This window comes from Crinia signifera, chromosome 12 (assembly GCF_055691185.1).
Source record: "Crinia signifera chromosome 12, ASM5569118v1, whole genome shotgun sequence".
NCBI classification, from domain to species: Eukaryota; Metazoa; Chordata; class Amphibia; order Anura; family Myobatrachidae; genus Crinia; species Crinia signifera.
In genome coordinates this window covers 57,413,556-57,439,040 of record NC_139228.1, presented here as the reverse complement: position 1 = coordinate 57,439,040, position 25,485 = coordinate 57,413,556, and the positions used below count along the sequence as shown (strand labels likewise).

General features: G+C 49.6%; 1 protein-coding gene across 4 annotated transcripts in view; it reads left to right on the top strand.

Annotated features, from left to right (window-relative positions):
- Nucleotides 1-4: 4 nt before the first annotated feature.
- LOC146049795 (solute carrier family 25 member 47-like) overlaps nt 5-25,485 on the top strand; it is a 29,156-nt gene continuing 3,675 nt past the window's right edge. Inside the window, exons 1-6 of one of the 4 annotated variants that reach the window (XM_083166423.1) lie at nt 5-149; nt 9,590-9,701; nt 13,304-13,347; nt 14,957-15,028; nt 15,105-15,287; nt 16,137-16,407. In XM_083166423.1, the coding sequence (XP_083022549.1) occupies nt 9,671-9,701; nt 13,304-13,347; nt 14,957-15,028; nt 15,105-15,287; nt 16,137-16,407 (601 nt within the window). In that variant the 5' untranslated portion in view covers nt 5-149; nt 9,590-9,670. Of the gene's footprint in view, nt 150-7,473; nt 7,642-9,370; nt 9,702-13,303; nt 13,348-14,956; nt 15,029-15,104; nt 15,288-16,136; nt 16,408-25,485 lie in introns of those variants that run through there. The other 3 variants (XM_083166422.1, XM_083166424.1, XM_083166421.1) reach the window with 3 other exon arrangements.

The window sequence follows — 25,485 nt, the reverse complement described above, 5'->3', positions numbered from 1 at the left end:
CGCAGGAGGACGGGACAACACCCCCAGGACCCGGCCTCCTTGCCCCGCCCTCACCGAGGGCTTGTCTGGAGGAGGGGGTGGGGGAGCAGCAGCAGAATCAATAACAGTAGGAGGGTAGTACACACAATGCTGCCATATTACCCCAGTAGGTATATATATTATATATATAGATATGTGTTCCCTGTGTGATAACTGTGCTGTCTGCTTTTATTGTTACCTACCTGGCTGTTGCAATGACCAGTGGCATCGCTGATGGCTGCCTGGGTGCTGTGCAGCTCAGCGAATATATGTTCCCTGCGTCTACAATCCCCAGGGCACATTGAGCATATACCTGTATGTGTTATGTATATCTGTACTGCCACTGTTTTAACTGTTAATAAATGACTGTTGCACAGCAATCGAAATCAAATTCCTAGTATACGCAAGTATACCTGGTCAATAAAGCTGATTCTGATATGTGTGCGTTATAGGCAGGTATAGGGCCCTGATACTACCAGTGATTACCCCAGTAGGTGTGTATGTATATATATATACCGTGTTTCCCCGATAATAAGACACTGTCTTATTTTTTTTTTCTCAACAAAAAAGACAATAGGGCTTATTTTCGGGGTGGGTCTTATATTAATAACATGCCCCCAGTCCTCCTTTAATGACATGTCCCCAGTTCTTTTAAACAGCCCCATTCCTCCTTTTAATGACCCCAGTCCTCCTTTAACACGCCCCCAGTCCTTTTAAACAGCCCCCATTCCTCCTTTAAATGACCCCAGTCCTCCTTTAACATGCCCCCAGTCCTTTTAAACAGCCCCCATTTCCCCTTTCAATATGAATTAAGAGTCCTGCTCACCAACTTTCCACTTCTTCTTATTGGCTGCGCCACTGCTCCCTGCTGCAGCCGCATGATGTGCGCGGTGACATCACGCGCTGCCCGCAGTGCATCCCTGGGACCGGGAACTAAAACGGCTTTGATACAGCAACGCAGAGGTGAGGGGGGGGGGGGGGGGGGGTTAGCGTGGGTGGCGATGGGGTACAATTTAATGCCTGCACTCCGTTTTAGGCAAATTTTAATAGGGCTTATTTTCGGGGGAGGGCTTATTTTGGACCAATGTCCAAAATCTGGGGTAGGGCTTATTTTCGGGGTAGGTCTAATTATCGGGGAAACACGGTATATATATATATATATATATATATATATATATATATATATATATATTATAAACACTTAACATTGGCACTCACCTTTCCTAGTTTTGGGGTGCCCTATGGCTTGTGACCACATTGTTTAAACAGACATTGTAGGGGCTCTGCACACACTAAATTAACTGATAATAAATAGTGGAGATTTGGTTCATGAATTGATCAATGCATTTAAGCCTGCAGCCCCCTTCACGGGACCCCACTGTTCTGCAGGTCCTAACACTATCGCTGAAAATGGCTATAATACACATAGCTATGTGTATAGGGAACCCTAAAACTAGGAAAGGTGAGTGCCGATGTTAAGTGTATATATTGTTTATTAGATTAATTTTTTTAATTAGTCTTATTGTGGTCACATTCTCTCATGCACCATGTTTTAACTAAGATTCCATAGCTTATGTTAGCCATTTCCCTAGATCAGTGGTTCTCAAACTCGGTCCTCGTGACCCCGCACAGTTCACGTTTTCCAGGTCACCCGGCAGGTGCACTCATTACTGACTGACACATTTTAAAAGATCCACAGGTGGCGCTAATTATGTCACTTGATTCTGTGAGGTAACCTGCAAAACATGCACTGTGTGGGGTCCTGAGGACCGACTTTGAGAACCTGTGCCCTAGATGATTAGTGACAGGTGTGTTGGTAGCTGCTCACCTATAAAAGCAAAGTGTGCTGTGAGCTTCAGACCAGACAGCATGCCTGGAATCAAACATTGATGTGATAGCTATGTGTATTGTAGCCATTTTCAGCGATAGTGTTAGGACCTGCAGAACAGTGGGGTCCCGTGAAGGGGGCTGCAGGCTTAAATGCATTGATCAATTCATGAACCAAATCTCCACTATTTATTATCAGTTAATTTAGTGTGTGCAGAGCCCCTATATATATATATATATATATATATATATATATATATATATATGGATGGGGGAGGTACGGCACTCTCAGATATAAAGTGCACTTACAAGCAGGTATCAGCAACGTTTTAATGCTTTATTCGCATTGTCATCAGGCTCCTGAAACCTGATGACAATGCGAATAAAGCATTGAAACGTTGCTGATACCTGCTTGTAAATGTACTTTATATCTGAGAGTGCCGTACCTCCCCCATCCATTTGCATTATTTTAGTAAGGGCACCCAGAGAAGCATTTCAGCGTCGGAGCTTGTGGACTGTTGCCGGTCTCTGTGCTTGCTATATATATATAAAATACCAGTTCAGTCGGCACTCACGTATGCGTATAACAAGCTGACTCTGGTGCCCTCAATGCGACCTCCAGCCGGGGGTCACCAAATACATCTCCACTTCAGAGGCACTCACGGATATAAACGACAGTAGGCAGCCGGAGTAGGCGCGCAGGACCCCAAAAAAACCACAACGGATATAAACGACAGTTCACTCAGCTGTAGTTACCAACGTTTCGAAATTTTCTTTATTTCGTCATCAGGGTATAAAATACAATATACAATGACTCACCTTATATACCACCAGCACCAGTGCACCCACGAAAATTGCCGGCTCTGACCACTGATTACCACAGTAGGTGTATATATGTATATATGCATATATACAACTGTTCCTCCAGTCTCCCCCTGCCCTTCCCCCTGCTCCTCCCTTTTCCCCCTGCCCTTGCCCCTGTTCCTCCAGTCTCCCCCTGCCCTTCCCCCTGTTCCTCCAGTCTCCCCCCCCCCGCCCTTCCCCCTGTTCCTCCCATCTCCCCCTGCCCTTCCCCTTGTTCCTCCCTTCTCCTCCTGCCCTTCCCCCTGTTCCTCCCATCTCCCCCTGCACTTCCCCATGTTCCACCCATCTCCCCCTGCCCTTCCCCCTGTTCCTCCAGTCTTCTCCTGCCCTTGCCCCAGTTCCTCCCATCTCCCCCTCCCCCTGTTCGTCCCATCTCCCCCTGCCCTTCCCTTGTTCCTACCATCTCCCCCTGCCCTTTCCCCCTGTTCCTCCCATCTCTCCCTGTCCTTCCCCCTGTTCCTCCCATCTCTCACTGTCCTTTCCCCTGTTCCTCCAACCTCTCCCTTTCCTTCCCCCTCCCAAATCTCCCTGCCCCTCCCATCTCTCCCTGTCCTTCCCCCTGTTCCTCCCATCTCTCACTGTCCTTTCCCCTGTTCCTCCAACCTCTCCCTTTCCTTCCCCCTCCCATCTCCCCCTGTTCCTTCAATCTCTCCCTGTCTTTTTCCCTGCTCCTCCCATATCTCCCTGTTCTTCCCCCTGTTCCTCCCATCTCTCCCTGTCCTTCCCCCTGTTCCTCCCATCTCTCCCTGTCCTTTCCCCTGTTCCTCCCATCTCTCCCTGTCCTTTCCCCTGCTCCTACCATATCTCCCTGTTCTTCCCCCTGTTCCTCCCATCTCTCCCTGTCCTTTCCCCTGTTACTCCCATCTCTTCCTAAAAATATGAGCAACAATAAAAACATGAGAAGAGGAAAACACTTGCATTCCCCCCATAGTGGTGAGGAGCAGCATTAGCCTTTCATTATACAGGATGTCATTAACACCAATATGGCTGTAATGAAAGCTTGGATGAGCAATGGGATTAGAGTGGACGGAGATTACATGGATAGTGTAGGAGAGGTCAATGGGTTAGTAGGGTGGAAACAGATTAGAGGAGTCTGTGAAGGTCTCAGAACAGTAATTATGGTTCACACACAGGAGGGAGGGTAAGGGGGTGTACACACAGGGGGGGAGGGTAAGGGGGTTGTACACACAGGAGGGAGGGTAAGGGGGTGTACACACAGGGGGGAGGGTAAGGGGGTGTGCACACAGGGGGGAGGGTAAGGAGAGTGTAAACACAGGGGGAGAAGGGTAAGGGGGTGTACACACAGGAGGGAGGGGAAGGGGGGTGTACACACAGGAGGGAAAGGGGAAGTGTAAACACAGAGGGGAGGGTTAGGGGGTGTACACACAGGAGGGAGGGTAAGGGGGATGTACACACAGGAGGGAGGGTAAGGGGGTGTACACACAGGAGGGAGGGTAAGGGGGATGTACACACAGGAGGGAGGGTATGGGGGTGTACACACAGGAGGGAGGGTAAGGGGGGTGTACACATAGGAGGGAGGGTAAGGGGGATGTACACACAGGAGGGAGGGTAAGGGGGTGTACACACAGGAGGGAGGGTAAGAGGGTGTACACACAGGAGGGAGGGTAAGGGGGGTGTACACACAGGGGGAGAAGGGTAAGGGGGTGTACACACAGGAGGGAGAAGGGTAAGGGGTGTACACACAGGGGGGAGGGGAAGGGGGTGTACACACAAGAGGGAGGGGAAGGGGTGTACACACAAGAGGGAAGGAAAGGGGGTGTACACACAGGGGGGAGGGGAAGGAGAGTGTAAACACAGGGGGAGAAGGGTAAGGGGGTGTACACACAGGAGGGAGGGGAAGGGGGTGTACACACAGGAGGGTAAGGGGAAGTGTAAACACAGGGGGGAGTGTTAGGGGGTGTACAGACAGGAGGGAGGGTAAGAGGGTGTACACACAGGGGGCTGTACACACAGGAGGGAGGGTAAGGGGGTGTACACACAGGGGGGAGGGTAAGGGGGGTGTAATGCAAACACCTAGACAGACAGAGGTGTAGCTGTAGGGGAATGCCGCTGAAGAAAACTTCACAAGGTCCATTCATACCTACTGAATACATTCGTTCCTGCTGTTACGTAATATTCAGGATTCAGTTCTACCCTGTTGGCTGTAATGTCAGATACATGGGATGTTTCACAGCTTGGTAATATATAAAGCGCTCAATTGCCATTGTTCTAATACAACCTGGCAAATGACTGTTGGGAGCTAATTGGCGAGTACTTTATATCTCTCTTTATCTGCCCTAGCTTTGATATACAGTACCTACCCCTTACACTCACTGTGGTGGTAATATGCCAAGGGAGGTATCTCATGGTAGCATAATATCATGCGGATCTATGTAGACAGGGCCAATATAATGTGATTCTCATATAATCAGGTCAAATTAGCTCCTCCCACTTCCCCTCTAACCTGCGACTATTGGCAAAATGCTGCAAATGAGCAGTACACAGATGGCAGACTGTAAGCCTGACCTTAGCAATAAAAAACGTTGGTCTATCGGGGACATAGGAGGGCGGCTCTGGGTACTCAGAACCCCCCCCCCCCTTGTGTGCGCCACTAACTATTAGTAGTGTGGCTGCTGCAATCATTGCTTTATATTTCTATTGTTTAAAAGGTTTCCATTGTTATTTTTTGGAAGGAGTCAATAGGTATTCCTATTTAATGCAATGTAATTTGTAATTTAAATTGTACTGGCATCTGTTATGTAATTGTAATAGTTAATACAATAGCTGTAATATGGTAAAGCAGCAGTAGGGGGCATCACACCTTACATTTGCATCACCTCGGACGGATGTACAGGCCCCGCCCCTCTCCTACCATGACATGGTTCTGATTTGGGAAACAGAAGATGCAGCCACCCCCGAATGGCATTATACTGCTGATCACTGACAGTCTGATACCAAAGTGCAACTGGTGTCGCAGATCTGTTCTTCACTATCATCATTTTCCAGCGATTTCGTGGGTCTCTGGAGGCTATTCAAGATTGTGTGCAATTAATAATTTCCCTTCACAACATAAAAATGGTGCAGGGGGGGGGGGGGGGGGGGGTCTTAGCGGGGTCCAATCGCAATCTGTGGTTCCTAGTTCCAAAAATTCCTTAGCTGCTGTATTAAGGCAAAACTCCATGGCGAGGCCTTCATGGTGGCTGCTTCTACTGCTCATCAAATTAAGATTTTAATTTTTATTGAGCGTACGGATTTAGCATTTGGAATCCTCAATTCTAAATGTCAGTGTAAAAACAAAGCTGCCCAGTATTTGCCTGGTAAACGTGTCCGTAAAAGATGGGGTGGTGCCAGTTTTTGTACCGTTCGGGGGGAAAAAGGGGGGGGGGGGTTGTTTCAACTGAATGCAGTGTAGGCTTGTTGGGGCAACGCAGATGATGTGCTGTTGGAACAGCACATGAACGCCAACAATGGCATTCTGCATCACGCGTTTTACCTCCTTCCCCTATACTGACGGACAGGGAAATGCACATCCATTTAAAACAGTCTTTAATGGGATGTAAAAAATCATTATCATTATTCCAGGGTTGCCGACTTTCAAAAAATCCTCTCCGGGAGAAGCCCGGAGAGGAATCTTGCATTACGCGTTTTGGGGACGGGGCTTAACTGTGACGTCATTAAGCCCCGCCCCTATTACAACAAATAGCCGAAATAACAGTTATCCATGAAGGGGTGGGGCTAAAATGTCACGATTGTGCCGTTTTAGCTCCGCCCCCTCCCCTGAGACCCGCGGATTGCGGCATATAAATGCCGCGATCGGGGGGCTCAGTGGGGGTCCCCCTGATTCCGGGAGAGTTGCCCACCCTTCCGGGGGCCGGGAGGAAGGACCCGATTTTCGGGAGGCTCCCGCAAATTCCGGGAGGGTCGGCAACCCTGCATTATTCACTGCTGTCCCTGAAACAGTTTGCTATATAACAAAGCTGCAATGCCAATAATTTCCCACCAGAGGGCAGACAGATATGTTTAGCTGAATAATAGACCACAACTGTCCCAAAGACCACACACAAACAGCGGCAGAATTGGTGCCAGGAGATAAGATAATTGGCTCCTGCATTTGTTGATGTGTTCAATCCACCTCAATATTCAGATTGTATTGGGAAATACAGAAGCCTATTACACAATGTTTCCGGTGTAGGTGAGAATGTCATTAGATCAGAGTCTAGTTTAGAGGTGGCATTGCATGTGATCTGATGTGGAAACAAAAGAGGGCCTGTAATAACTAATACTAACTATAAATGTTCCCACGTCTCCCAGGACAATGACCTCAGGGCCAAGGGGAGGGCCAAAGACTGAAAGGTGTTCATAGCACAGTTTGGTATAGGCATGGGATAAAAGACATAAGGGTAGATGTGCATTGGAGAGGATACCTCCCAACTTTCATGGGTTCCTAATCGGGATCTGCCGCACCCGGTAAAAGGGGCAGATGTAGGGGGAGGGGTGGGTGGAGCGTATTACAGCGTGTATGGGTGCTATAAGGGACCTTACGCAGGCTGGCAGGTGTCGGAAAACAATGCGAATGGTGATGGTGATCTGAGGCAGCATCCTTACATACTGCACTCAGATCCTACTATTGGGGAGCTGCCTAGGGCGCAGGATCTGGGGGGCCAGTGAGTATTCCTATAACAACATGTTAATTTTATTTTTTTTGCAGAAAACTTTACAAACATAAATAAATGTTTCCTTATCTCCTCTTCCAGCTGGTCAGTATTATGGATCTGCTCCGTGTGGACCGAGCTGTAGATGTTTTCCTGTTTCTGAACTCACAGTCCGATTCTGGCCCCAGTATGCTGCGCTGCGGTCAGTGATGTTCAGTGCAGTCACCTTTGCTGTGGCTTTGGAGTGCGGTCAGTTTACACATTGCTGAACTGGCACAAGGTGAAAGGCCAATGAGATTTAGCCCAGTATAAATATTGACATCTAAACTTTCTACTACTGGGAGACCTTCTGCCTGAATTCCCGGGTTGGCCCTGGGAACAACCCGCGACTAGCGCTGGTGTGCAAGGTTCCTTGGCCAAATTCCAGAGAAAATTTCCTGGGAATTCAACCCTGCTAGATAGCAGGGTTGCTCCCAGGATCAGCCCGGGAAACAGGCCAGTGTGAAAGGTACTTACCCTGCATCCCGGCTTGCTTCCATCTGAACAGAGGGTTCCGGGGTCCAGGTGGCGCGTTCCGGGGTCCAGGTGGCGCGTTACGGGGTCCAGGGATCTGGGCGGTGGGGTCCGGGCAGCGAGGTCCAGGGATCCAGGCTCTGGGCTGCGGGGATCCGGCAGAGGCGGCAGTACGCTTGTAGAGCTATTTGTCGGGCAGCCTGGACCCTGGACCCCACCACCCGCTGCCCCCTCACACCAGAAAATGCAGGGACTAGGCCGATGTGAAAGGGGCCAACCCGGGAATGTCCCTGCATGATCCAGGGACAATATTCCCGGGTAAGTCCCTGCATCTTCTGGTGTGAAAGGGGTATTACTGTGCCGTAATACGTGATATCACTATGGACCTCAGGAGCAGACGGTGCAGCTGCTATGGGGCCCAGAGCCGAAAGGGACCATCTTCCCTGTCACAGTACATTTGTTATATACAAGGGCATAGCTACCATAGTTGCAGGTGGCACAGCTGCTATGGGGCCCAGACCTGAGAGGGGCCATGTTCCCTATCACAGTTACATGTGTTATATACAGGGGTGTAGCTACCATAGGTGCAACTGCTATGGGGCCCAGAGCTGAGAGAGGCCACCTTCCCTGTCACAGCCACATGTGTTATATACAGGGTATAGCTACCATAGGTGCAGGGAGTGTAGCTGCGATGGGGCTCAGAGCTGAGAGAGGCCACCTTCCCTGTCACAGCCACAGGCACGTTGCTGCTGGTCCCCGCCAGCGCCCCTCCATCTTCTTGTCCCAATCACCATCGCATGCACAGTAGCACCGTGTACAGCCGCTCAGCCGGGCAGCGCTGAGCACTTGGCTCACCCTCAGACGCTGCCCGGCTGAGTGGCTGTACGCGGTGCGGGTGGAGGAAAATGTCAGTTAACATGCACCGGGACTGAACTGCACACAGCGCAGCGAGCACTCCCTCCTGCCCGCTAATCCAGACCTCCAGCTCTCCCTCCTGCCCTGCTCCCAACTACCGCCCCCCAGTGGCCGGCACCCTAGGCAAATGCCTAACACTGCCTAGTGGTGGCGCCGGCCCTGATCCCCCCCACGCATTGTGCACAAGGGAATTGGCGGTTGGGAAAGTCGACAGTCAAATGGTCAACATGAGTTATGCATGTTTTTTGTTCCAAATGTTGACGTGCTCCCTCCACACACAAGTCTCAAAACTCACACGTTTCACTAATGTCCCTTTATATCCTTAAAAGTACATGATCCCAATGCTTAGGTTTATTCTGTCGTTGTGTTCTTAAATGCAAATGTGAAGTACTTTGAATCCTCTTTGGAGAAAAATGCTATATAAATAACGTTATTATTATGTATGTGCATGTACACAATGTAACTCTTCCGCCTGGGACACAGAGAACCAAAGTGAAGGTCAGATGTAACAGACACTGCGATGTCATTGTGCTGCAATCTGTGCACTTGGCCACTGGGCTCCATGACCAGCGTGTACTGAGGAAGGGGGCGTGTAACAGATACAGGCACAATGTATGGCTGGAGATCAGCCGGCTGCTGTGTAGGGATTATAGGCAGCAGCAGTAGCAGCTTTTACCTTTATAACACTGCGACAGTCACCTGACCTGTGACACCCGTGGCCGGTACTGTAGGTATTCATTTACCCTTGTCATTGCTCAGTGTATAACCCCTGTCCCCGCTGTCTCCTGTTCCTATTCCAGGAGGCTCTGGGAGTATAAAAGCAGCGAGAGATCAGCCACCAGCTGAGCGGGGACGTGTGTCAGGCTGAGAGAGCCTGGCAGATGGCTGACTTCATCGCCGGAGCTGTTGGAGGTAAGCTGTGTGTGTGTGAGTGAGTGTATACATACATATATATATTGCAGTATATGTCTAAGCAAGTCAACTGCATCAAGCCGTCCCAATTGGCCAGTCCTGGTGTCCCCCTGTCCTGCCAAGTCCCACCGAGCACATTTTTTGCATCCTTCTACACTGGGGCAGGGGGGGGGCATTCAGACCTGATTGCACAGCCGCAAATTCTCATGGTGGCTGATTATCGATACACTGCATAGGAAAACACTGGGAGTGTCCGGGAGATCAGTCTGCGGAATTCCCCCAATCAGGGGGCTCACAGGTGTGCGGACAGGGAAATATATCATTTATAAGGAATGATTAACATGATTCACACTACAGTAATAGCCAGTGAAGAGAAGGGAGCGCATATCCTGTTTCCTAGAGCTTACAATCTATTTAAGAATTTCTGCATGTACACGACCTCTTGTCGGTCAAGCTACGGCCACTTTCCATACTTATTTTCTGTAGTTATTTGGTCTCGCGCCTGCACAATCTATCGATGATCACTCGATTTGCGAATTCGCTGAGCAGCGATCGACTCTGAATAAGGGCAAATCTGTGGTTTACACCAACTCTGTAATACCCCTTTTCCGCTAGCCTAAATATCCCGGGTTTTTGCGCAGGAGCGCGCAAAACTCTGGATTTTAGACAGGTGGAAACGCTCCCTGTAGAAATAACCCAGGTCGTGAGACCTGGCATTTTTACCCAGGTAGCGACCAGGGTTGAACACGGGTTCAACCTGGGTCACTGTGTAGTGTAAACGGGTAACCGGGGTCGATGCGACCTGGGTTCCGTTCACTACAGTGCGAAAAGCCGGCGCTGGGAGATGCTTTCATCTCCCAGCGCCTCCCCAACCCCACCTCCCGATGACATCACCCGCTTGGCATTATGCCGGGTGGGGACTCTAGTGTGAATGGGTTCGGAAGCGGGGTCGCACCCAGGTTGTAGCCGGGTACAAAATTCTGGGTGCGACTCGGCTTGCAGATGGATAGTGCACTATTATATCTCTCATACCGCAATCATAACTACAGGGATTTGTTTTATATCAGTGCAGCACCCGCTAATACCAAGCACAAGGGAACAATGTTCTGGATCAGTGGCCTTAATCTGTTTTATCCTTATTAAGAACATGTGACTCTGAATCAGGCCCTTAGTGTCCTGGGTATAAAAGGCTGAGCACAACTACACTGGAGGTCACCATTTTGAATTAAATAGAAGCTGATAATATCACAGAGGCACCATGGCAACAGAAGGATTTTAAACGTTCCGATAATGGCCCATTTTCCAAGCAACATCCACATGCGTGGACTGATTAAAAGTCATGTACTCTCTATAAAGGCCCATACACACTGGGCGACTTTGAGCTGAAAGTCGCTCAAAACACCCAGTTTGAGTAGCTTTCAGCTGAAAGCCGCTCAGTGTGTATGCCCCAGCGATGAGCGGTGAGTGCTGCTGCGCGCTCCCGCAACATTGCCGGGAAAGCCGTTCATCTGCTGGTTATACCAGCAGATGAGCGGCTTTCAGGACGACTTTGCATAGCGCTCCACTATGCAACGCCATCCTCCCCCTCCGTCGACGCTGGGCAGGGGGAAAGTCGCCCAGTGTGTATGGACCTTTACACACTGGGATAGGAATCAGGAGAGCTAGCGATGTCACTGCCGGGGGGCCCCTGACAGTGGTGGGCTGGGTACAGTATCCCTTGACTGAATGGGATTGACATATATATAATCCAAGGGTCCAGGGCATATATAATTTGGACTTGGCAATTGCTGGGTGCCTGATGGGAGCACCGCCCTTGGAATTCACTAAAAACTGTGAGTGCATTGGATTTATAAAGGATATATATATATATATATATATATATATATATATATATATATATATATATATATATATATATATATATATATATATATATAGTAAAAATCAAATAACAAACAGTGACATCTGTAAATGGACATTTAACCTTCGAGCCCAGAGAGGACCATCTGTATCATGTGACCGTCCTATATCCAGCCAATCATCTATCGGTTTGCTCAGACCAAGCTTCAGCGCATTACCCTAGCAGTGGCACATATCCAGTCCAGTAAAGCTGATTTTATTAAGCTGTCTTTTCCTTCCTGACATCACGGTGACACAGAAGCCATTCATGTGTACAGATGCTGCATATGTCCAAGGTTATCTGATGTATAATGGTATTGGACAGAAATTCTCCAACTGGGATTTCTGTCACCTTAAAATCGACTCTTCTGGTCAGCAATCATTATTTATTTATTTACAGTTTCTTATATAGCGCAGCAGATTCCGTTGCGCTTTACAATCATTATCTGTAATCCTATTGCAAGATTTCCTGCTGCCTGTCTAATGCCTGTATATCAGGCAATAGGCACCCCTGGGTATAGGGGGTTTATGTACTAAGGAGAGAGATCCAGTGTATTTATTTATTTACTTAACAGTTTCTTATATAGCGCATACATATTCCCATCAGTCCCTGCCCCAGTGGAGCTTACCCGTGTATTCCCTACCACATGTACACGCGCACACAGACATTCCAGGGTTAATTTTGTTGGAAGCCAATTAACCTACCTGTATATTTTTGGATTGTGGGAGGAAACCGGAGTACCTGGAGGAAACCCACGCAAGCACGGGGAGAATATACAAACTCCACACAGTTAGGGCCATGGGTATTGAACCCATGACCTCAGCGCTGTGAGGCAGTAATGCTAACCATTACACCATACGTAATGCCCAGTGGATGGAGATAAAGTACTAGCCAATCAGCCCCATAACTGACATGTCACCTGGCATGTTTGAAAAATGGCAGTTGGGGGCTGGTTGGTTTGTATTTTATATCTCTCTGCTTTATCTCTCTCCAATTCTTAGTGCATAGAACCCATAGATGCTAAGGGGTGTATTTACTAAGATGGGAGTTCTATTGAAGATGGGATGTTGTTGCAATAGATTCTACTACTTATTTATTTAGCACTTTCTTATGGATAATAGATAGAATCTGATTGGTTGCCCATAGCAACTTCCCATCTTCTGTGCTATTAGTCAGCCATCTTCCAGTTTGCGCACTCAGTGGGCCAGATTCAGACTGGCTGCACTAGCATGCGAGAGGATGTGTACGCTAATACATCTGCTCGCCTGCGGACGCACGGAGGAGAAATCATTCGATGGTCGCTCACCATCGAATGATTTCTCCAGCCTTCGCTCTGAAAAGTCAGCCATATTCACTATTCAGATGCCCGCTATCCGCCAAATTGGGGACGGGAGATGACGTCATGTGATGTCAGCCGCCCGCCCCCGAGGATGCAGAGGCACGCCTTCATTCACAGGGGTACGCCCACCGTTTTTACACATGTTTGAGCATGCGCAAACCCCGTCATCGGGACAGGGGGCGAATTCAGACCTGAGCAATCAGGTTTGAATCACCCCAAATATAAGGGAAAATACCTGTAATTATTGGGACAGCAAATCACAGATACAGAAGCTGAATGACAGGAACATCATACTTACAGGAGAGATGATGGTTGTGCTGCCTTAATACTATCTGCACTAAAACCTATGTGTCTATATTATAGGGGCTTGCGGAGTTATGGTGGGCTACCCCCTGGACACTGTAAAGGTAATGTATCTGTTCCTCATACAGGTGTGTGTGTGCACGTGTGCCTGCTGTCCTGGCCGGAATCTGTAATGAATAGAAGTCTACACATTCTCTACAGGGGTACAAGCAATATGGTGGAGGGGGGCTATTGTTAGGAGCGGATTGGCTAGCACTCTCTCCAAGTATATCTGCTGCCAAGTGTGTTGGGATAGGCAACGCGTTTTGCCTCATTGTAGCCCCTCCCACTTTTTTGGAGGACAGGGCAGGACCTGGGATCAGGGTTTAGAAAGAGTCTGGGAAAACCTGCCCAGTCTTTGTGAGTCATTAGGGGATCTTGTCACTATATCTGCCGTCTCTCCTCCACCCTGACCACTGCTTTCCACGCTAGAGTTCAGGACTTTGCCTGTGCTGCACCCCTTCAGTGGAACGCACTCCCTTACTCCATTAGACTCTCCCCGACCTTGCAAAGCTTCAAACGGCACTGAAAACTCATTTATTCATCAAAGCATACCCTTCCGCTGCATAACCTAGTCCTGAGGCTGGTCCTCCGATCCCCTAACTCATGCCTTAAGCCACCTCTCACTTGCATGCACCTCATGTCTTCTGTCTGTCTCCCCTTCCTACTAGATTGGAAGCTCCTCAAAGCAGGGCTCTCTTCCCTCCTGTTGTCAAAGCCCTCTTCTCTACGGGTGCCAGACGGCACCCCGACAGTCATTACCCCAACGTCTGAATCCCGATTGCTCCCTCGAAGGGGGTCCACAACCCCCATAGAGGGAGAATAAAATAGGTGGTGAGCGCAGTAAGCCACTGTGCCCGCAGCGAGCCCCCAGGGGGCTTTGTTGCGCTCCCCCGCTGTGCAGTCGGGATTCCGAAGTCAGGCTAATGCCTGTCGGAATCCCGACTGTCGGGGTGTTATACCACACCCCTTCTCTACACATTTCCCTCACAGCTCTTCCACACTCAAACACTCAGCGACCATCTTCGTCCACATACTCATCTCCATCTTTGGCCACCAGGCCCTAGTAGTACTTTGATCACGTCCTCACAACTTGCATCTAAGCTGTACTGTGTATTGAATTGTGGCGCTCTTTTTACCTGTACTCTATTTTTGTTATTTATTTACTGTAATATTAAGTTTTGCCTCCCTGTATTGTTCCTTGTGGTACCTTATAAATAAAATAATAATAATAATAACTTGCCCTAGTCCCAGATGCGTGGATCCCCCCCCAAAAAACCCAAATGACAGGAAGGGTTCTAATGTGGCGCCTGGTGTATTCGCATGTGCTTTATATTTATGGGGATTTTTTGGAAATATGGGGGGAAATGTAATAGGGTGAGAGATCAGAAAGTGAGAGATTTGGTAAAAAAATCTCCAGTTATTTTTTAAAAGCGGAAATCATTTCCACGGCAAAACCAGTTTAATTTTGTAGTGTAAATGATTGCCACTGGAGATTTCTTCCTAAATCTCTCACTTTCTGATTCTCTCACCCTATTACATTTCCCCCGTGGCATCAGCAATGCTTGTTACAGTAGTTCCACCCTTCTTCCCCACCACTAATCCATGTACAATCCACCTTTACTGTACCCATATGAACATCCTGCAACTACTGAGTCTTCTTCTCCGTCCTAGGTGCGAATTCAGACCCAGAGGCGCTACACTGGGATTTGGCACTGCATCCGCTCTACGTACAAAGTGGAGAAAGTAAGAGGTGTCTGCTACCCGCTTACTGTACAAAGCTGCTTTTACTGTGACCTTAATGTTTCCTTGTCTCACAAAGGTGTCTGGATTCTTCAAAGGGATGTCCATGCCCATTTCTACGGTGTCCGTCAGCTCGTCAGTCGTGTTTGGGGTACAGAGGAATTGTCTGCATCACCTGTGCAAGCTGAAATATGGCGCGGCTAATGCCAAACCGTCAAAGCTGGATATTTTCCTGACTGGTTATGCGGCTGGAGGAGTGCAGGTACGTATCTACTATCTGATATCCGTTCGACAGCCAAACCTATTAACATTATGTTATGTATGGTTGGCGACAGTACCGGCTGGCAGGGGTTTAACCAGAACTTTGTGAGCTACTTAGCAACATGTTGCAGGGCCCCTGCCACAATGCTGCTAGAGAGACACCTCCTTGTAGCAGTTTTTTGAAACATTGGAATTTTGAATTTTTTTGAAACATAGAAATGCCCTAGAAAATATTATGGCCCATAGTAGTTCCCTACTTTACATGACCTCACCCAGTTCATATTATGCCACATTTCAGATTTACCAGTTCATATTATGCCACCTTACAGTGCCCTAGTTTATATTATGCCACATTGCAGTGCCCCAGTTCATATTATGCCACCTTACAGTGCCCCAGATTATATTACGCAACATTGCAGTGCCCCAGTTCATATTATGCCACCTTACAGTGCCCTAGTTTATATTATGCCACATTGCTGTGCCCCAGTTCATATTATGCCATATAACAGTGCCTCAGTTTATATTATGCCACATTGCAGTGCCCCAGTAAATATTATGCCATATTACAGTGCCCCAGTTTATTTTATGCCACATTACAGCGCCCCAGTTTATTTTATGCCACATTACATGCGCCCCCAGTTCCAATTATGTTGGGGTCCCGTAAGCACCACTGATGGGCAAAGCTGCACATCACTGTTAATTGCATACTCTGCTCTCAGCCTGAAGGGTGGCGGTGACTTAACCAGACTTTGTTCATATGGCTCAAGCTCCACCCACACTGTCTTACTATCCCACTAAATAAGCCATGTGATAAATCCCAGGTGTGATGAGTTTCGTTCTCTATTTTTAGGTGTTGGTGTCATCACCTGCCGACATGGCGAAGGTCCGGCTACAGACGCAGGTGTCGCCTCACCATTCCAGCACAAGCTCTCTCTTGGCCCGCCCGAAGTACACAGGCCCTGTCCACTGTCTGCTGACCATAGTGAGGGAGGAAGGCTTCTTTGGCCTGTATAAAGGGTGTTTTGCCCTCATGTTCAGAGACTGCCACTCGTTTGCCACATACTTCCTGTCGTACGCTGTGTTCCGGGAATGGTTTGCACCAGTGGAGCAGACGCATTCAGGTACATGTTGAATAGGCAACATATGACAAACAGAATAAGTATCTGCATTTATTCCCTCTAACCACTGATACTAACACACACACACACACACACACACACACACACACACACACACACACATACAACCCCCCCCCCCCCCCCCAACTGGAACACCTTATCTCTGACCTCTGGACAGTGGGTATGGCTGCTGCAGCACATCCTGACTGCTTACTTTGCATGAGAACCAGAGCTCTTGTCTTAGTCCCTGTAGGAACTGGAGGATCTGTTTAATGAAGAATACGTTGCTGGTTCGCCAAGTGTGGGTTCATGGTCCTGCAAGCTACATGTCCTAACGGTGGGGGGTATTGTTAGGCCAAAATTCTGATCATTCTAGCAGTGGAAATGATTTGAATATGTCTAGTTACCTCCAGAACTACATTCACCGTTCTACATGGTGCCTCATCTGTGCTGCCATTGGCCAGCGGTTCACCTGTGATTGCACACGCCCCATACATATACTGCCTACTGTATGGCATATCACCAGGCATGGCAGCTGCAGGACCGGGGTGCACACATTGGTGCGGCACTGAATATAAGAGACTCCGATGCAACCCTCATCTTATACAGTGACAAACCCGAAAAGGCATTATCCAAGCCAGACAGGAGAAATACGCAGGTGCATAGGGCCTGATTCAGCATGGATTGATAATTAGAGAAAAGGCCGTTGACTGTGAGCATAAAAGCCGACGCCCAGACAGAAAGAAAACCCGCCACAGCAAAATTGCAAATACATCGCAGATTGTAATGCATTCGCAGATCCATTCTCAAATCCCAGAACATGGAAGTGTCCCTGTACAGATGGGAGTAGCGCTGAGGCTGCCACTAACCTGTGACTGAGACGGGCTGGAAGTGGTCGCTGATGTCAGAGACCGGCCTCAAAACGCCTGGGCATGCCTCCGTTTCTTCAAACACACCCAGGAAACGCCATGTTTCCACCCCCAAATGCCGGCTTCCTGTCAGTCAAGTTGCGACTACTATGCGATCGCTAAGTATTGGCATTTTCAGTCTCTTATTTTGTTTGTGCACACACAATGCGAACGCTGCGCACACGCAGTGGGACGGTAATCACTCGACTTGCGGCTTCTATAATTAGCATTCTTGGCTGAATCAGGCCCATAGACCGCTAACACCAATTGATGATGGCATCAGAAGGCAAGTTCTGATATATAACTATGGAGCTGGGGGTTCTGCACCATGTAGACACCCCAAGACTTTAGTACCCCAGGAGATCTCTGACTATGGGGGTGATTCTCTAACACAGAAATGCAGTAAAAAACCCATTATCGGGGTTTTTACCGCATTTCTGTATGCTGTATTGTTCCTCCACAGTGGCAGCGCTGCGGAGGGAATCGCCAGCAAAAAGGAGAGTTATGGTAGACCTACCTTTGTTAACTCCCTTTCCTTGAAGTCCATGGGAACCACAGGGGACATCGGGGTTGTAGGTGGATCCAGGGGGTCCGAGGCACCAATCAGCAAAGCTTTCAATGTTTTCCCAGGATGCCCGGGCCCTCTCCCCTACAGCCCCGCCTCCAGGCTCATCCAGCCAGTTTTTAGTAACAAGTCGTAAGCAGGAAGCGGAGAGGAGAGAAAGACAGGAGGCACACATGCCCATAGACTCGTACAAACATAAGAGTTAACATGAGCCAAATATGGTCATTACAGGTCACATAATGATATACCACTCCTAGGGATACCTCAGTAGCAAATTAAAGGGAGGGCGCCCTGTGGTTCCCATGGACTTCAAGGCAAGGGAGTTAACAAAGGTAGGTCTACCATAACTCTCCTTTTCCTTTTCAGGGTCCATGGGTCCCACAGGGGACATCGGGGATGTCACAAGCCGTATATTCAAGGGAGGGAATTTGCCTGAGGTGCCAGAAGAACCCGACGACCAAAGGAAGCATCCTGGGAGGCGAACGTGTCAAAAGCATAAAATCTAGTGAAAGTATGGACAGATGACCACGTTGCAGCCTTGCACAGTTGTTCGGCAGAAGCTCCTCTGCTTGCTGCCCAAGAAGGACCAACCGCTCTAGTAGAATGTGCTTTGATTGATACAGGGATATGTAACTTTGCCTGTTGATACACTTGATGGATGGCCATACGAATCCAGCGGGCAATGGTCTGCTTAGTGGCAGGCCAGCCTTTTTTGTGAAAACCGTACAGTACAAAAAGAGAGTCGGATTTCCTGACTGCTCTGGTACGTTCCACATATGTAGTCAGAGCCCTGACTACATCCAGAAGACGTTCCTGCTGGGTTAGATTTTCAGATGTAAAGGCCGGAACCACTATTTCCTGATTCAGATGGAACCTGGAAACGACCTTAGGGAGGTGTGACAGTTTGGTTCTCAGGACCGCCCTATCCGCATGGAAGATAAGGAAAGGAGGTTTCCAGGACAGGGCCGAAAGATCAGAAACCCTCCTAGCCGATGAAATCGCGAGGAGAAAGACCGTCTTAATCGTAAGCCACTTAAGATCCACTGAGTGTAAGGGCTCAAAGGGAGGCTTAGTCAATGCCTGCAATACTAACGTAAGGTCCCAAGGCATGGTAGGAGGAGTATATGGCGGCTGCACATGTAGTACTCCTTGAAAGAAAGTGCGGACATCTGGCAGAAGCGCAATTTTCCTTTGGAACCAGACCGACAGGGCTGAAACCTGGACTTTTAATGATGCCAGCCTCAGTCCCATATCTAGGCCTTTCTGCAGGAAAGCCAAGATCCTGGCTATCTTAAAGACTTTAGGATTGTACTTTTTCAAAGTACACCAAGAGAAAAACGTGTGCCAAATCCGGTAGTAGATTCTGGACGACGATGGTTTACGTGCCTGAATCATAGTCCTAGCCACTCTAGAGGAAAACCCTTTCTGTTTCAGTAAGGTAGTTTCAAGCGCCACGCCGTCAAAGACAGGCGCTGAGGATCCGGGTGCAGGCAGGGGCCCTGGGACAACAGATCCTTCCGAGATGGCAACGGAATGTGCTGCAGGTGTGACATTTGTAACAAGTCCACAAACCAAGGCCTGCGTGGCCAAAATGGGGCTATCAAGATCAGATTCCCGCGTTCCACTTTGAATTTCCTGATGATCCTTGGGATCATATTGACTGGAGGGAAAACGTACGGGAGATGAAATCTCCATGGAACTGTGAGAACGTCTGAGAAGTCGGCTAGAGGATCCCTTGTCCTGGAGCCGAACCTCTCCACCTTGCGGTTGTGCCTGGACGCCATGAGATCCACGTCCGGCACGCCCCAACTGTCTGTCAGAGAGGCAAAGACCTCCGGATGGAGAGACCACTCCCCCGGATGAATGTCCTGACGGCTTAGGAAGTCTGCTTCCCAGTTCAGGACACCCGGGATGAAGACAGCTGAAAGTGCCAGTAGATTGAGTTCCGCCCACAAAAGAATCCTGGAAACTTCCCGCAGGGCCGCCACGCTGCGGGTGCCCCCTTGGCGGTTTATGTACGCCACCGTCGTGGCGTTGTCGGACCGGACCTGTACTGGTTTGCCCTGTATCAGGTCCCTTGCTCCGAGAAGCGCGTTGTACGCTGCCCTCAATTCCAGAACGTTTATAGACAGCCTGGATTCCTGCACTGTCCATACGCCTTGCAAGGACTGGGATCCTACTACCGCTCCCCAGCCTCGCAAACTGGCGTCGGTTGTGAGGACTAGCCATTCGGTGAACCAGAATGGTCGGCCTGACGACAGGTGCTGCGGGAGTAGCCACCACTGGAGGGACTCCCTGACTTCCTGAGTGAGTTGGAAGGAGGTGGTCCTGATATGCTGGGTCAGACCGTCCCACCTCTTCAAAATGAGACCCTGAAGAGGGCGAGAGTGGAACTGGGCCCACTCGACCATGTCGAAAGTGGACACCATCCGACCTAGAATTTTCATTGCCCAATGAACTGTGACTCGTGGGCTGGCGAGGAACTTGCAAATGTGCTGGTGTAAGGCAGCACCTTTGTCCTCTGGAAGAAAGAGCCGGAGGTCCTTGGTGTCCAGAAGAGCTCCCAGGTGCAGCATGCGTTGCGAAGGAAGCAGGGTGGACTTTTCCCAGTTCAGGAGCCACCCGTGGTTCTGTAAGGTCATAATTGTCGTCTGCAGGTGCGACAGGAGGATGTCTGGCGACTTCGCCACCAGCAAGAGGTCGTCTAAGTAAGGGAACAACCGAATGCCCTGCTGGTGTAAGAGCGAGGCCATTACTGCCATGACCTTCGTGAAGATCCTTGGGGCAGTGACCAGTCCAAAAGGCAGAGCCCTGAATTGAAAGTGCCTGTGTAGAATGGCGAACCTCAGGTACTTTTGGTGCGCTGGGAGGATGGGGACATGTAAGTATGCATCCCGAATGTCCAGGGACACCATATAATCCCCAGCCTCCAGCGCCAAGATTATTGATCTCAACGTTTCCATTCTGAACTTGGACACTCTGACTGACTTGTTTAGCGCCTTTAAGTTCAGAATGGGTCTGAATGTCCCGTTTTGTTTTGGGACCAGAAAGAGTGTTGAGTAAAACCCCTGTCCTCTTTGGTGTGTAGGAACGGGGACAATAACCTGAGAACGTAACAGGGACTGCAGAATCCTTTGCAGGTGATCTGCTTTCACAGGATCGTGCGGGAGGCCTGTACAAAAGAACTTCTTGGGAGGTGTCCTTTTGAAAGAAATGGAGTAACCCCGAGACACCACTTCCCTCACCCAGGCGTCCTTTGTCGTGGACAGCCACCGTTGGGAGAAGAGAAGGAGTCTGCCTCCCACCTGGGGCTCTCCCTGTGGGAGGCCCGCCCCGTCATGCGGAAGGCTTGTCAGGCTTGTTTGGGGCCTGTCTGGCAGCCCAGGCCTGCTTTGGTTTTGCCTTACCAGGTTTACGGGAGGGGGAAGGCTTCGTAAAGGGCTGACCTCTGGCCTTGCCCTGTGGACGAAAGGACCGAAAGGCAGGCCTAGACTTCTGAGGAAGAACCGTTGGGAGGCAAGCAGTTTTGGCCGCCGCTAGAGAGGCTACTATTTTATTAAGTTCCTCTCCGAAAAGAGTTTCACCCTTAAAGGGTAGTAACTCCAGGGTCTTCTTGGACTCTAAGTCCACTTTCCAGGGCCGGAGCCAGAGGATGCGGCGTGCTAGTACAGAACTAGCTGAGGCCTTGGCTGCTAGTGTGCCAGCATCCGACATGGCGTCCATTATATAGTAAGCTGCTTGCTTGATATGGGAGATACACAGTTTGGCATCCTCAGATGCATCCACTGTAAGCTCCTCCTCCAAGGTCTGAACCCACGGAAGGATGGCTTTAGCTGCCTAAGTAGCCGCTATAGTAGGCCGTTGAACTGCGCCAGTGTAGGCAAAGGTGGCTTTAAGAGCCTGTTCCAGACGCCTGTCAGTTTGGTCTCCTAGATTGGATCCAGATGACACAGGCAGCACCGATGGCTTTACCAGTCTGGTAACATGGGGATCCACTGAGGGTGGTATTTCCCATGGTTTGCAATCCTCTGGTGGGAGGTGGTATTTGTTTAAGACCCTCCGTGGAATGCTGGCCTTTTTGCCTAACTCCTCCCACTGATTGGTCCTAATTTCAGTTAGGTAATCAGAATGTGGGAACTGGGTCTTAAGAACCTTTTGTTTTTTAAAAACATCTTTTGTTTTAGCGACAGGTTCAGGCTCCTCAGGGTCATACAATAAAACCGCTTTAATGGCATGTATCAGGGCTGCCACATCAGGAGTCTCTGCATGAGCGGCAGGAGTGTCCACAGGCATGGGGTCATCCTGAGTATCATCCAAAAGGATGTCATCCCCTGTATTATCGACATCATCTCCCCCATCGCCACCATCATCAGAATCAGTGTCATCCCGTGTATCTGCCAGCAACGGGGTCAACAGGGATCTACTGGGCTGTACGGTCTGGGGCAGCAGCTTTTGCATAGCCACCGTAGTCTGTTGCAAGGTCTGCACCGTGGTCGACAGGGCATCCACCCAAGGTGGAGGGGTCTGGACTACAGGGGGAGCAACAGTAGCGGGCAAGCGATCCACAAGAGTACCCAGCAATTGTTGGAAAGCTGCCCATGGGGGTTGTTGTACTGTGGCAGTGGACTGCGCAGGGGATATGCAGTTGACACACAGGCCATCCTGAACAACATCCATATCAGACAAGCCTGCAGCACAGCCCTTGCAGGACAAGAGCTGAGGAGATTCTGTCTGCTGACGCCCTCTTTTAGACATGGTGTACAAAACACACTGACAAGGAGAGCTGACAGTGCACAATAGGATAATTCACTAAGGAAAACCTAGGGCGAAATGTAATAGGGTGCGATTTTTTAGACTAAAAAAAAATCGCACCAAATCGCACCTTTAAAAATCGCATTTTTTGCCGCGAATTCGCATATGTAATGAGATGCGAATTAGCGGCAAAAAAATGCGATTTGCCGCGATTTTTAGTCATGAAAATGTGCGCATTTTCAGTCATGAAAATGTGCGCATTTTTATAAATGCGCTTTTGTGCAAAAAAAAAAAGTTAAAAAAAAAACGGCGTGGGGTCCCCCCTCCTAAGCATAACCAGCCCCGGGCTCATTGAGCCGGACCTGGTTCCAAAAATACGGGGGACAAAAAGCATAGGGGTCCCCCGTATTTCTGAAACCAGCCCCGGACTCTTGGACCGGTCCTGGTTCCAAAAATACGGGGGACAAAAAATCTGGGGGTCCCCCGTATTTTGAAACCAGCACCGGGCTCCAACAGCCCGCGGTGTCATGCCACAGCCGGGGGACACTTTTTATACAAGGTCCCCCGGCCAAAACATGAGCACCGTGGCTGGTCAGCCTTGGACGGGGTACCTGGAGGAGTGGGGACCCCCCCAATAAAGGGGTCCCCCCCCCCCCCAAGCTTCACCCGTCCAGGGCTGAAGCCCGGGGCTGTCACCGGCGTCCGTGGCCAGTGGACGCCGGCCTGATAGGGTTAAATCCATCATACATATCATTACATTGCTTTTTACCGGCGAACTACAAGTGCCAGCAGACCTCCCCCGCATGCTGGGACTTGGAGAACCACAAGTCCCAGCATGCAGGGCATTAATGGGCCCGCTGGGACTTGTAGTCCACCTGTAAAAAGAATGTTTATAAAAAACACACACACAGAGAAGTACAAGTTTATTACACACACACACCTCAATTTTACACAGCATACTTACCATTCCTGGATCCAGCGCTGGTCTGGCTGCTTTACAGCCGGCTCCCCCCGCACTGACCAGCAGCGGGGAGAACCGCTTTCTCCGTTGCCTGTCACCGGCTTTCTCCGTAGCTTCTGTAGCTCTGTCCCAGTGCTACAGAGGCTGAGAGCGTGATTGGCTGAGCTACAGTATGCGTCTCCATGGAGACGCATAGCTCAGCCAATCAGGACTGAGCTATGCGTCTCCATGGAGACGCATACTGTAGCTCAGCCAATCACGCTCTCAGCCTCTGTAGCACTGGGACAGAGCTACAGAAGCTACGGAGAAAGCCGGTGACAGGCAACGGAGAAAGCGGTTCTCCCCGCTGCCTGTCAGTGCGGGGGGAGCCGGCTGTAAAGCAGCCAGACCAGCGCTGGATCCAGGAATGGTAAGTATGCTGTGTAAAATTGAGGTGTGTGTGTGTAATAAACTTGTACTTCTCTGTGTGTGTGTTTTTTATAAACATTCTTTTTACAGGTGGACTACAAGTCCCAGCGGGCCCATTAATGCCCTGCATGCTGGGACTTGTGGTTCTCCAAGTCCCAGCATGCGGGGGAGGTCTGCTGGCACTTGTAGTTCGCCGGTAAAAAGCAATGTAATGATATGTATGATGGATTTAACCCTATCAGGCCGGCGTCCATTGGCCACGGACGCCGGTGACAGCCCCGGGCTTCAGCCCTGGACGGGTGAAGCTTGGGGGGGGGGGACCCCTTTATTGGGGGGGTCCCCACTCCTCCAGGTACCCCGTCCAAGGCTGACCAGCCACGGTGCTCATGTTTTGGCCGGGGGACCTTGTATAAAAAGTGTCCCCCGGCTGTGGCATGACACCGCGGGCTGTTGGAGCCCGGTGCTGGTTTCAAAATACGGGGGACCCCCAGATTTTTTGTCCCCCGTATTTTTGGAACCAGGACCGGTCCAAGAGTCCGGGGCTGGTTTCAGAAATACGGGGGACCCCTATGCTTTTTGTCCCCCGTATTTTTGGAACCAGGTCCGGCTCAATGAGCCCGGGGCTGGTTATGCTTAGGAGGGGGGACCCCACGCCGTTTTTTTTTTTATAAAAACACTTTTACACATTTTTATTAACAGAACCATGCACAGATCTCAATGATCTGTGCATGGTTCTGTCAAATTCGCCTGTCAGAACCTGGTCTATTTTTTTTGCGATTTTTGGTAACATTGACCAAAAATCGCACCCTATTACATTTGCGAGTTGTATACTTTATAATGGGAAAACATCTGGATGCGAATTGAAATGTGACTAAAAATCGCACTTCTAAAAGTGCGATTTCGCGGTAAAAAGTGCGATTTTTTTACCGCGATTTTCAACATATTAAATGTGCGATTTTCGGAAAATGTGCGATTTCGGCCGTTTTTGACCAAAAATCGCACTCTATTACATTTCGCCCCTAGAGTGATATCACTGAGTGTTGTGACCAATGAGGTATTGCCTCAATATCAGAGGTGAAGGGACAGATCACAGGACAGAAGCAATGAAAAACTAGCACAGGTCACACACACACTATAGTCAGAAAAAGACTACCTCACCCTGTGTCAACCGCTTGACTCTATGGAGAAAAGTGGGAATAAGGGTGGCTGTGAAAGTGGCTACTGAACCTGTAGGCGATTTCACAGGGGAGAAGAGTGCCCGCTCTCTGGAAGTGCTGCTGCAGAAATGGCGCCTGTCCGAGAGAGGGGGGCGGGCACTAAGGTTACGGCTAATAGGGCGGCAGATCTCAGTGAGAATGGCGCCAAAGCCGGGGGAGGGGCTGCAGACCCGACGCCGCCTCCCCTTGCTGGACTTCCCCCACCGGGGATGTTAGCGAATAATGGGGACCCCTCTCCCCGGTCTGCGCTATTCCCCGGTGGTCTAGTGG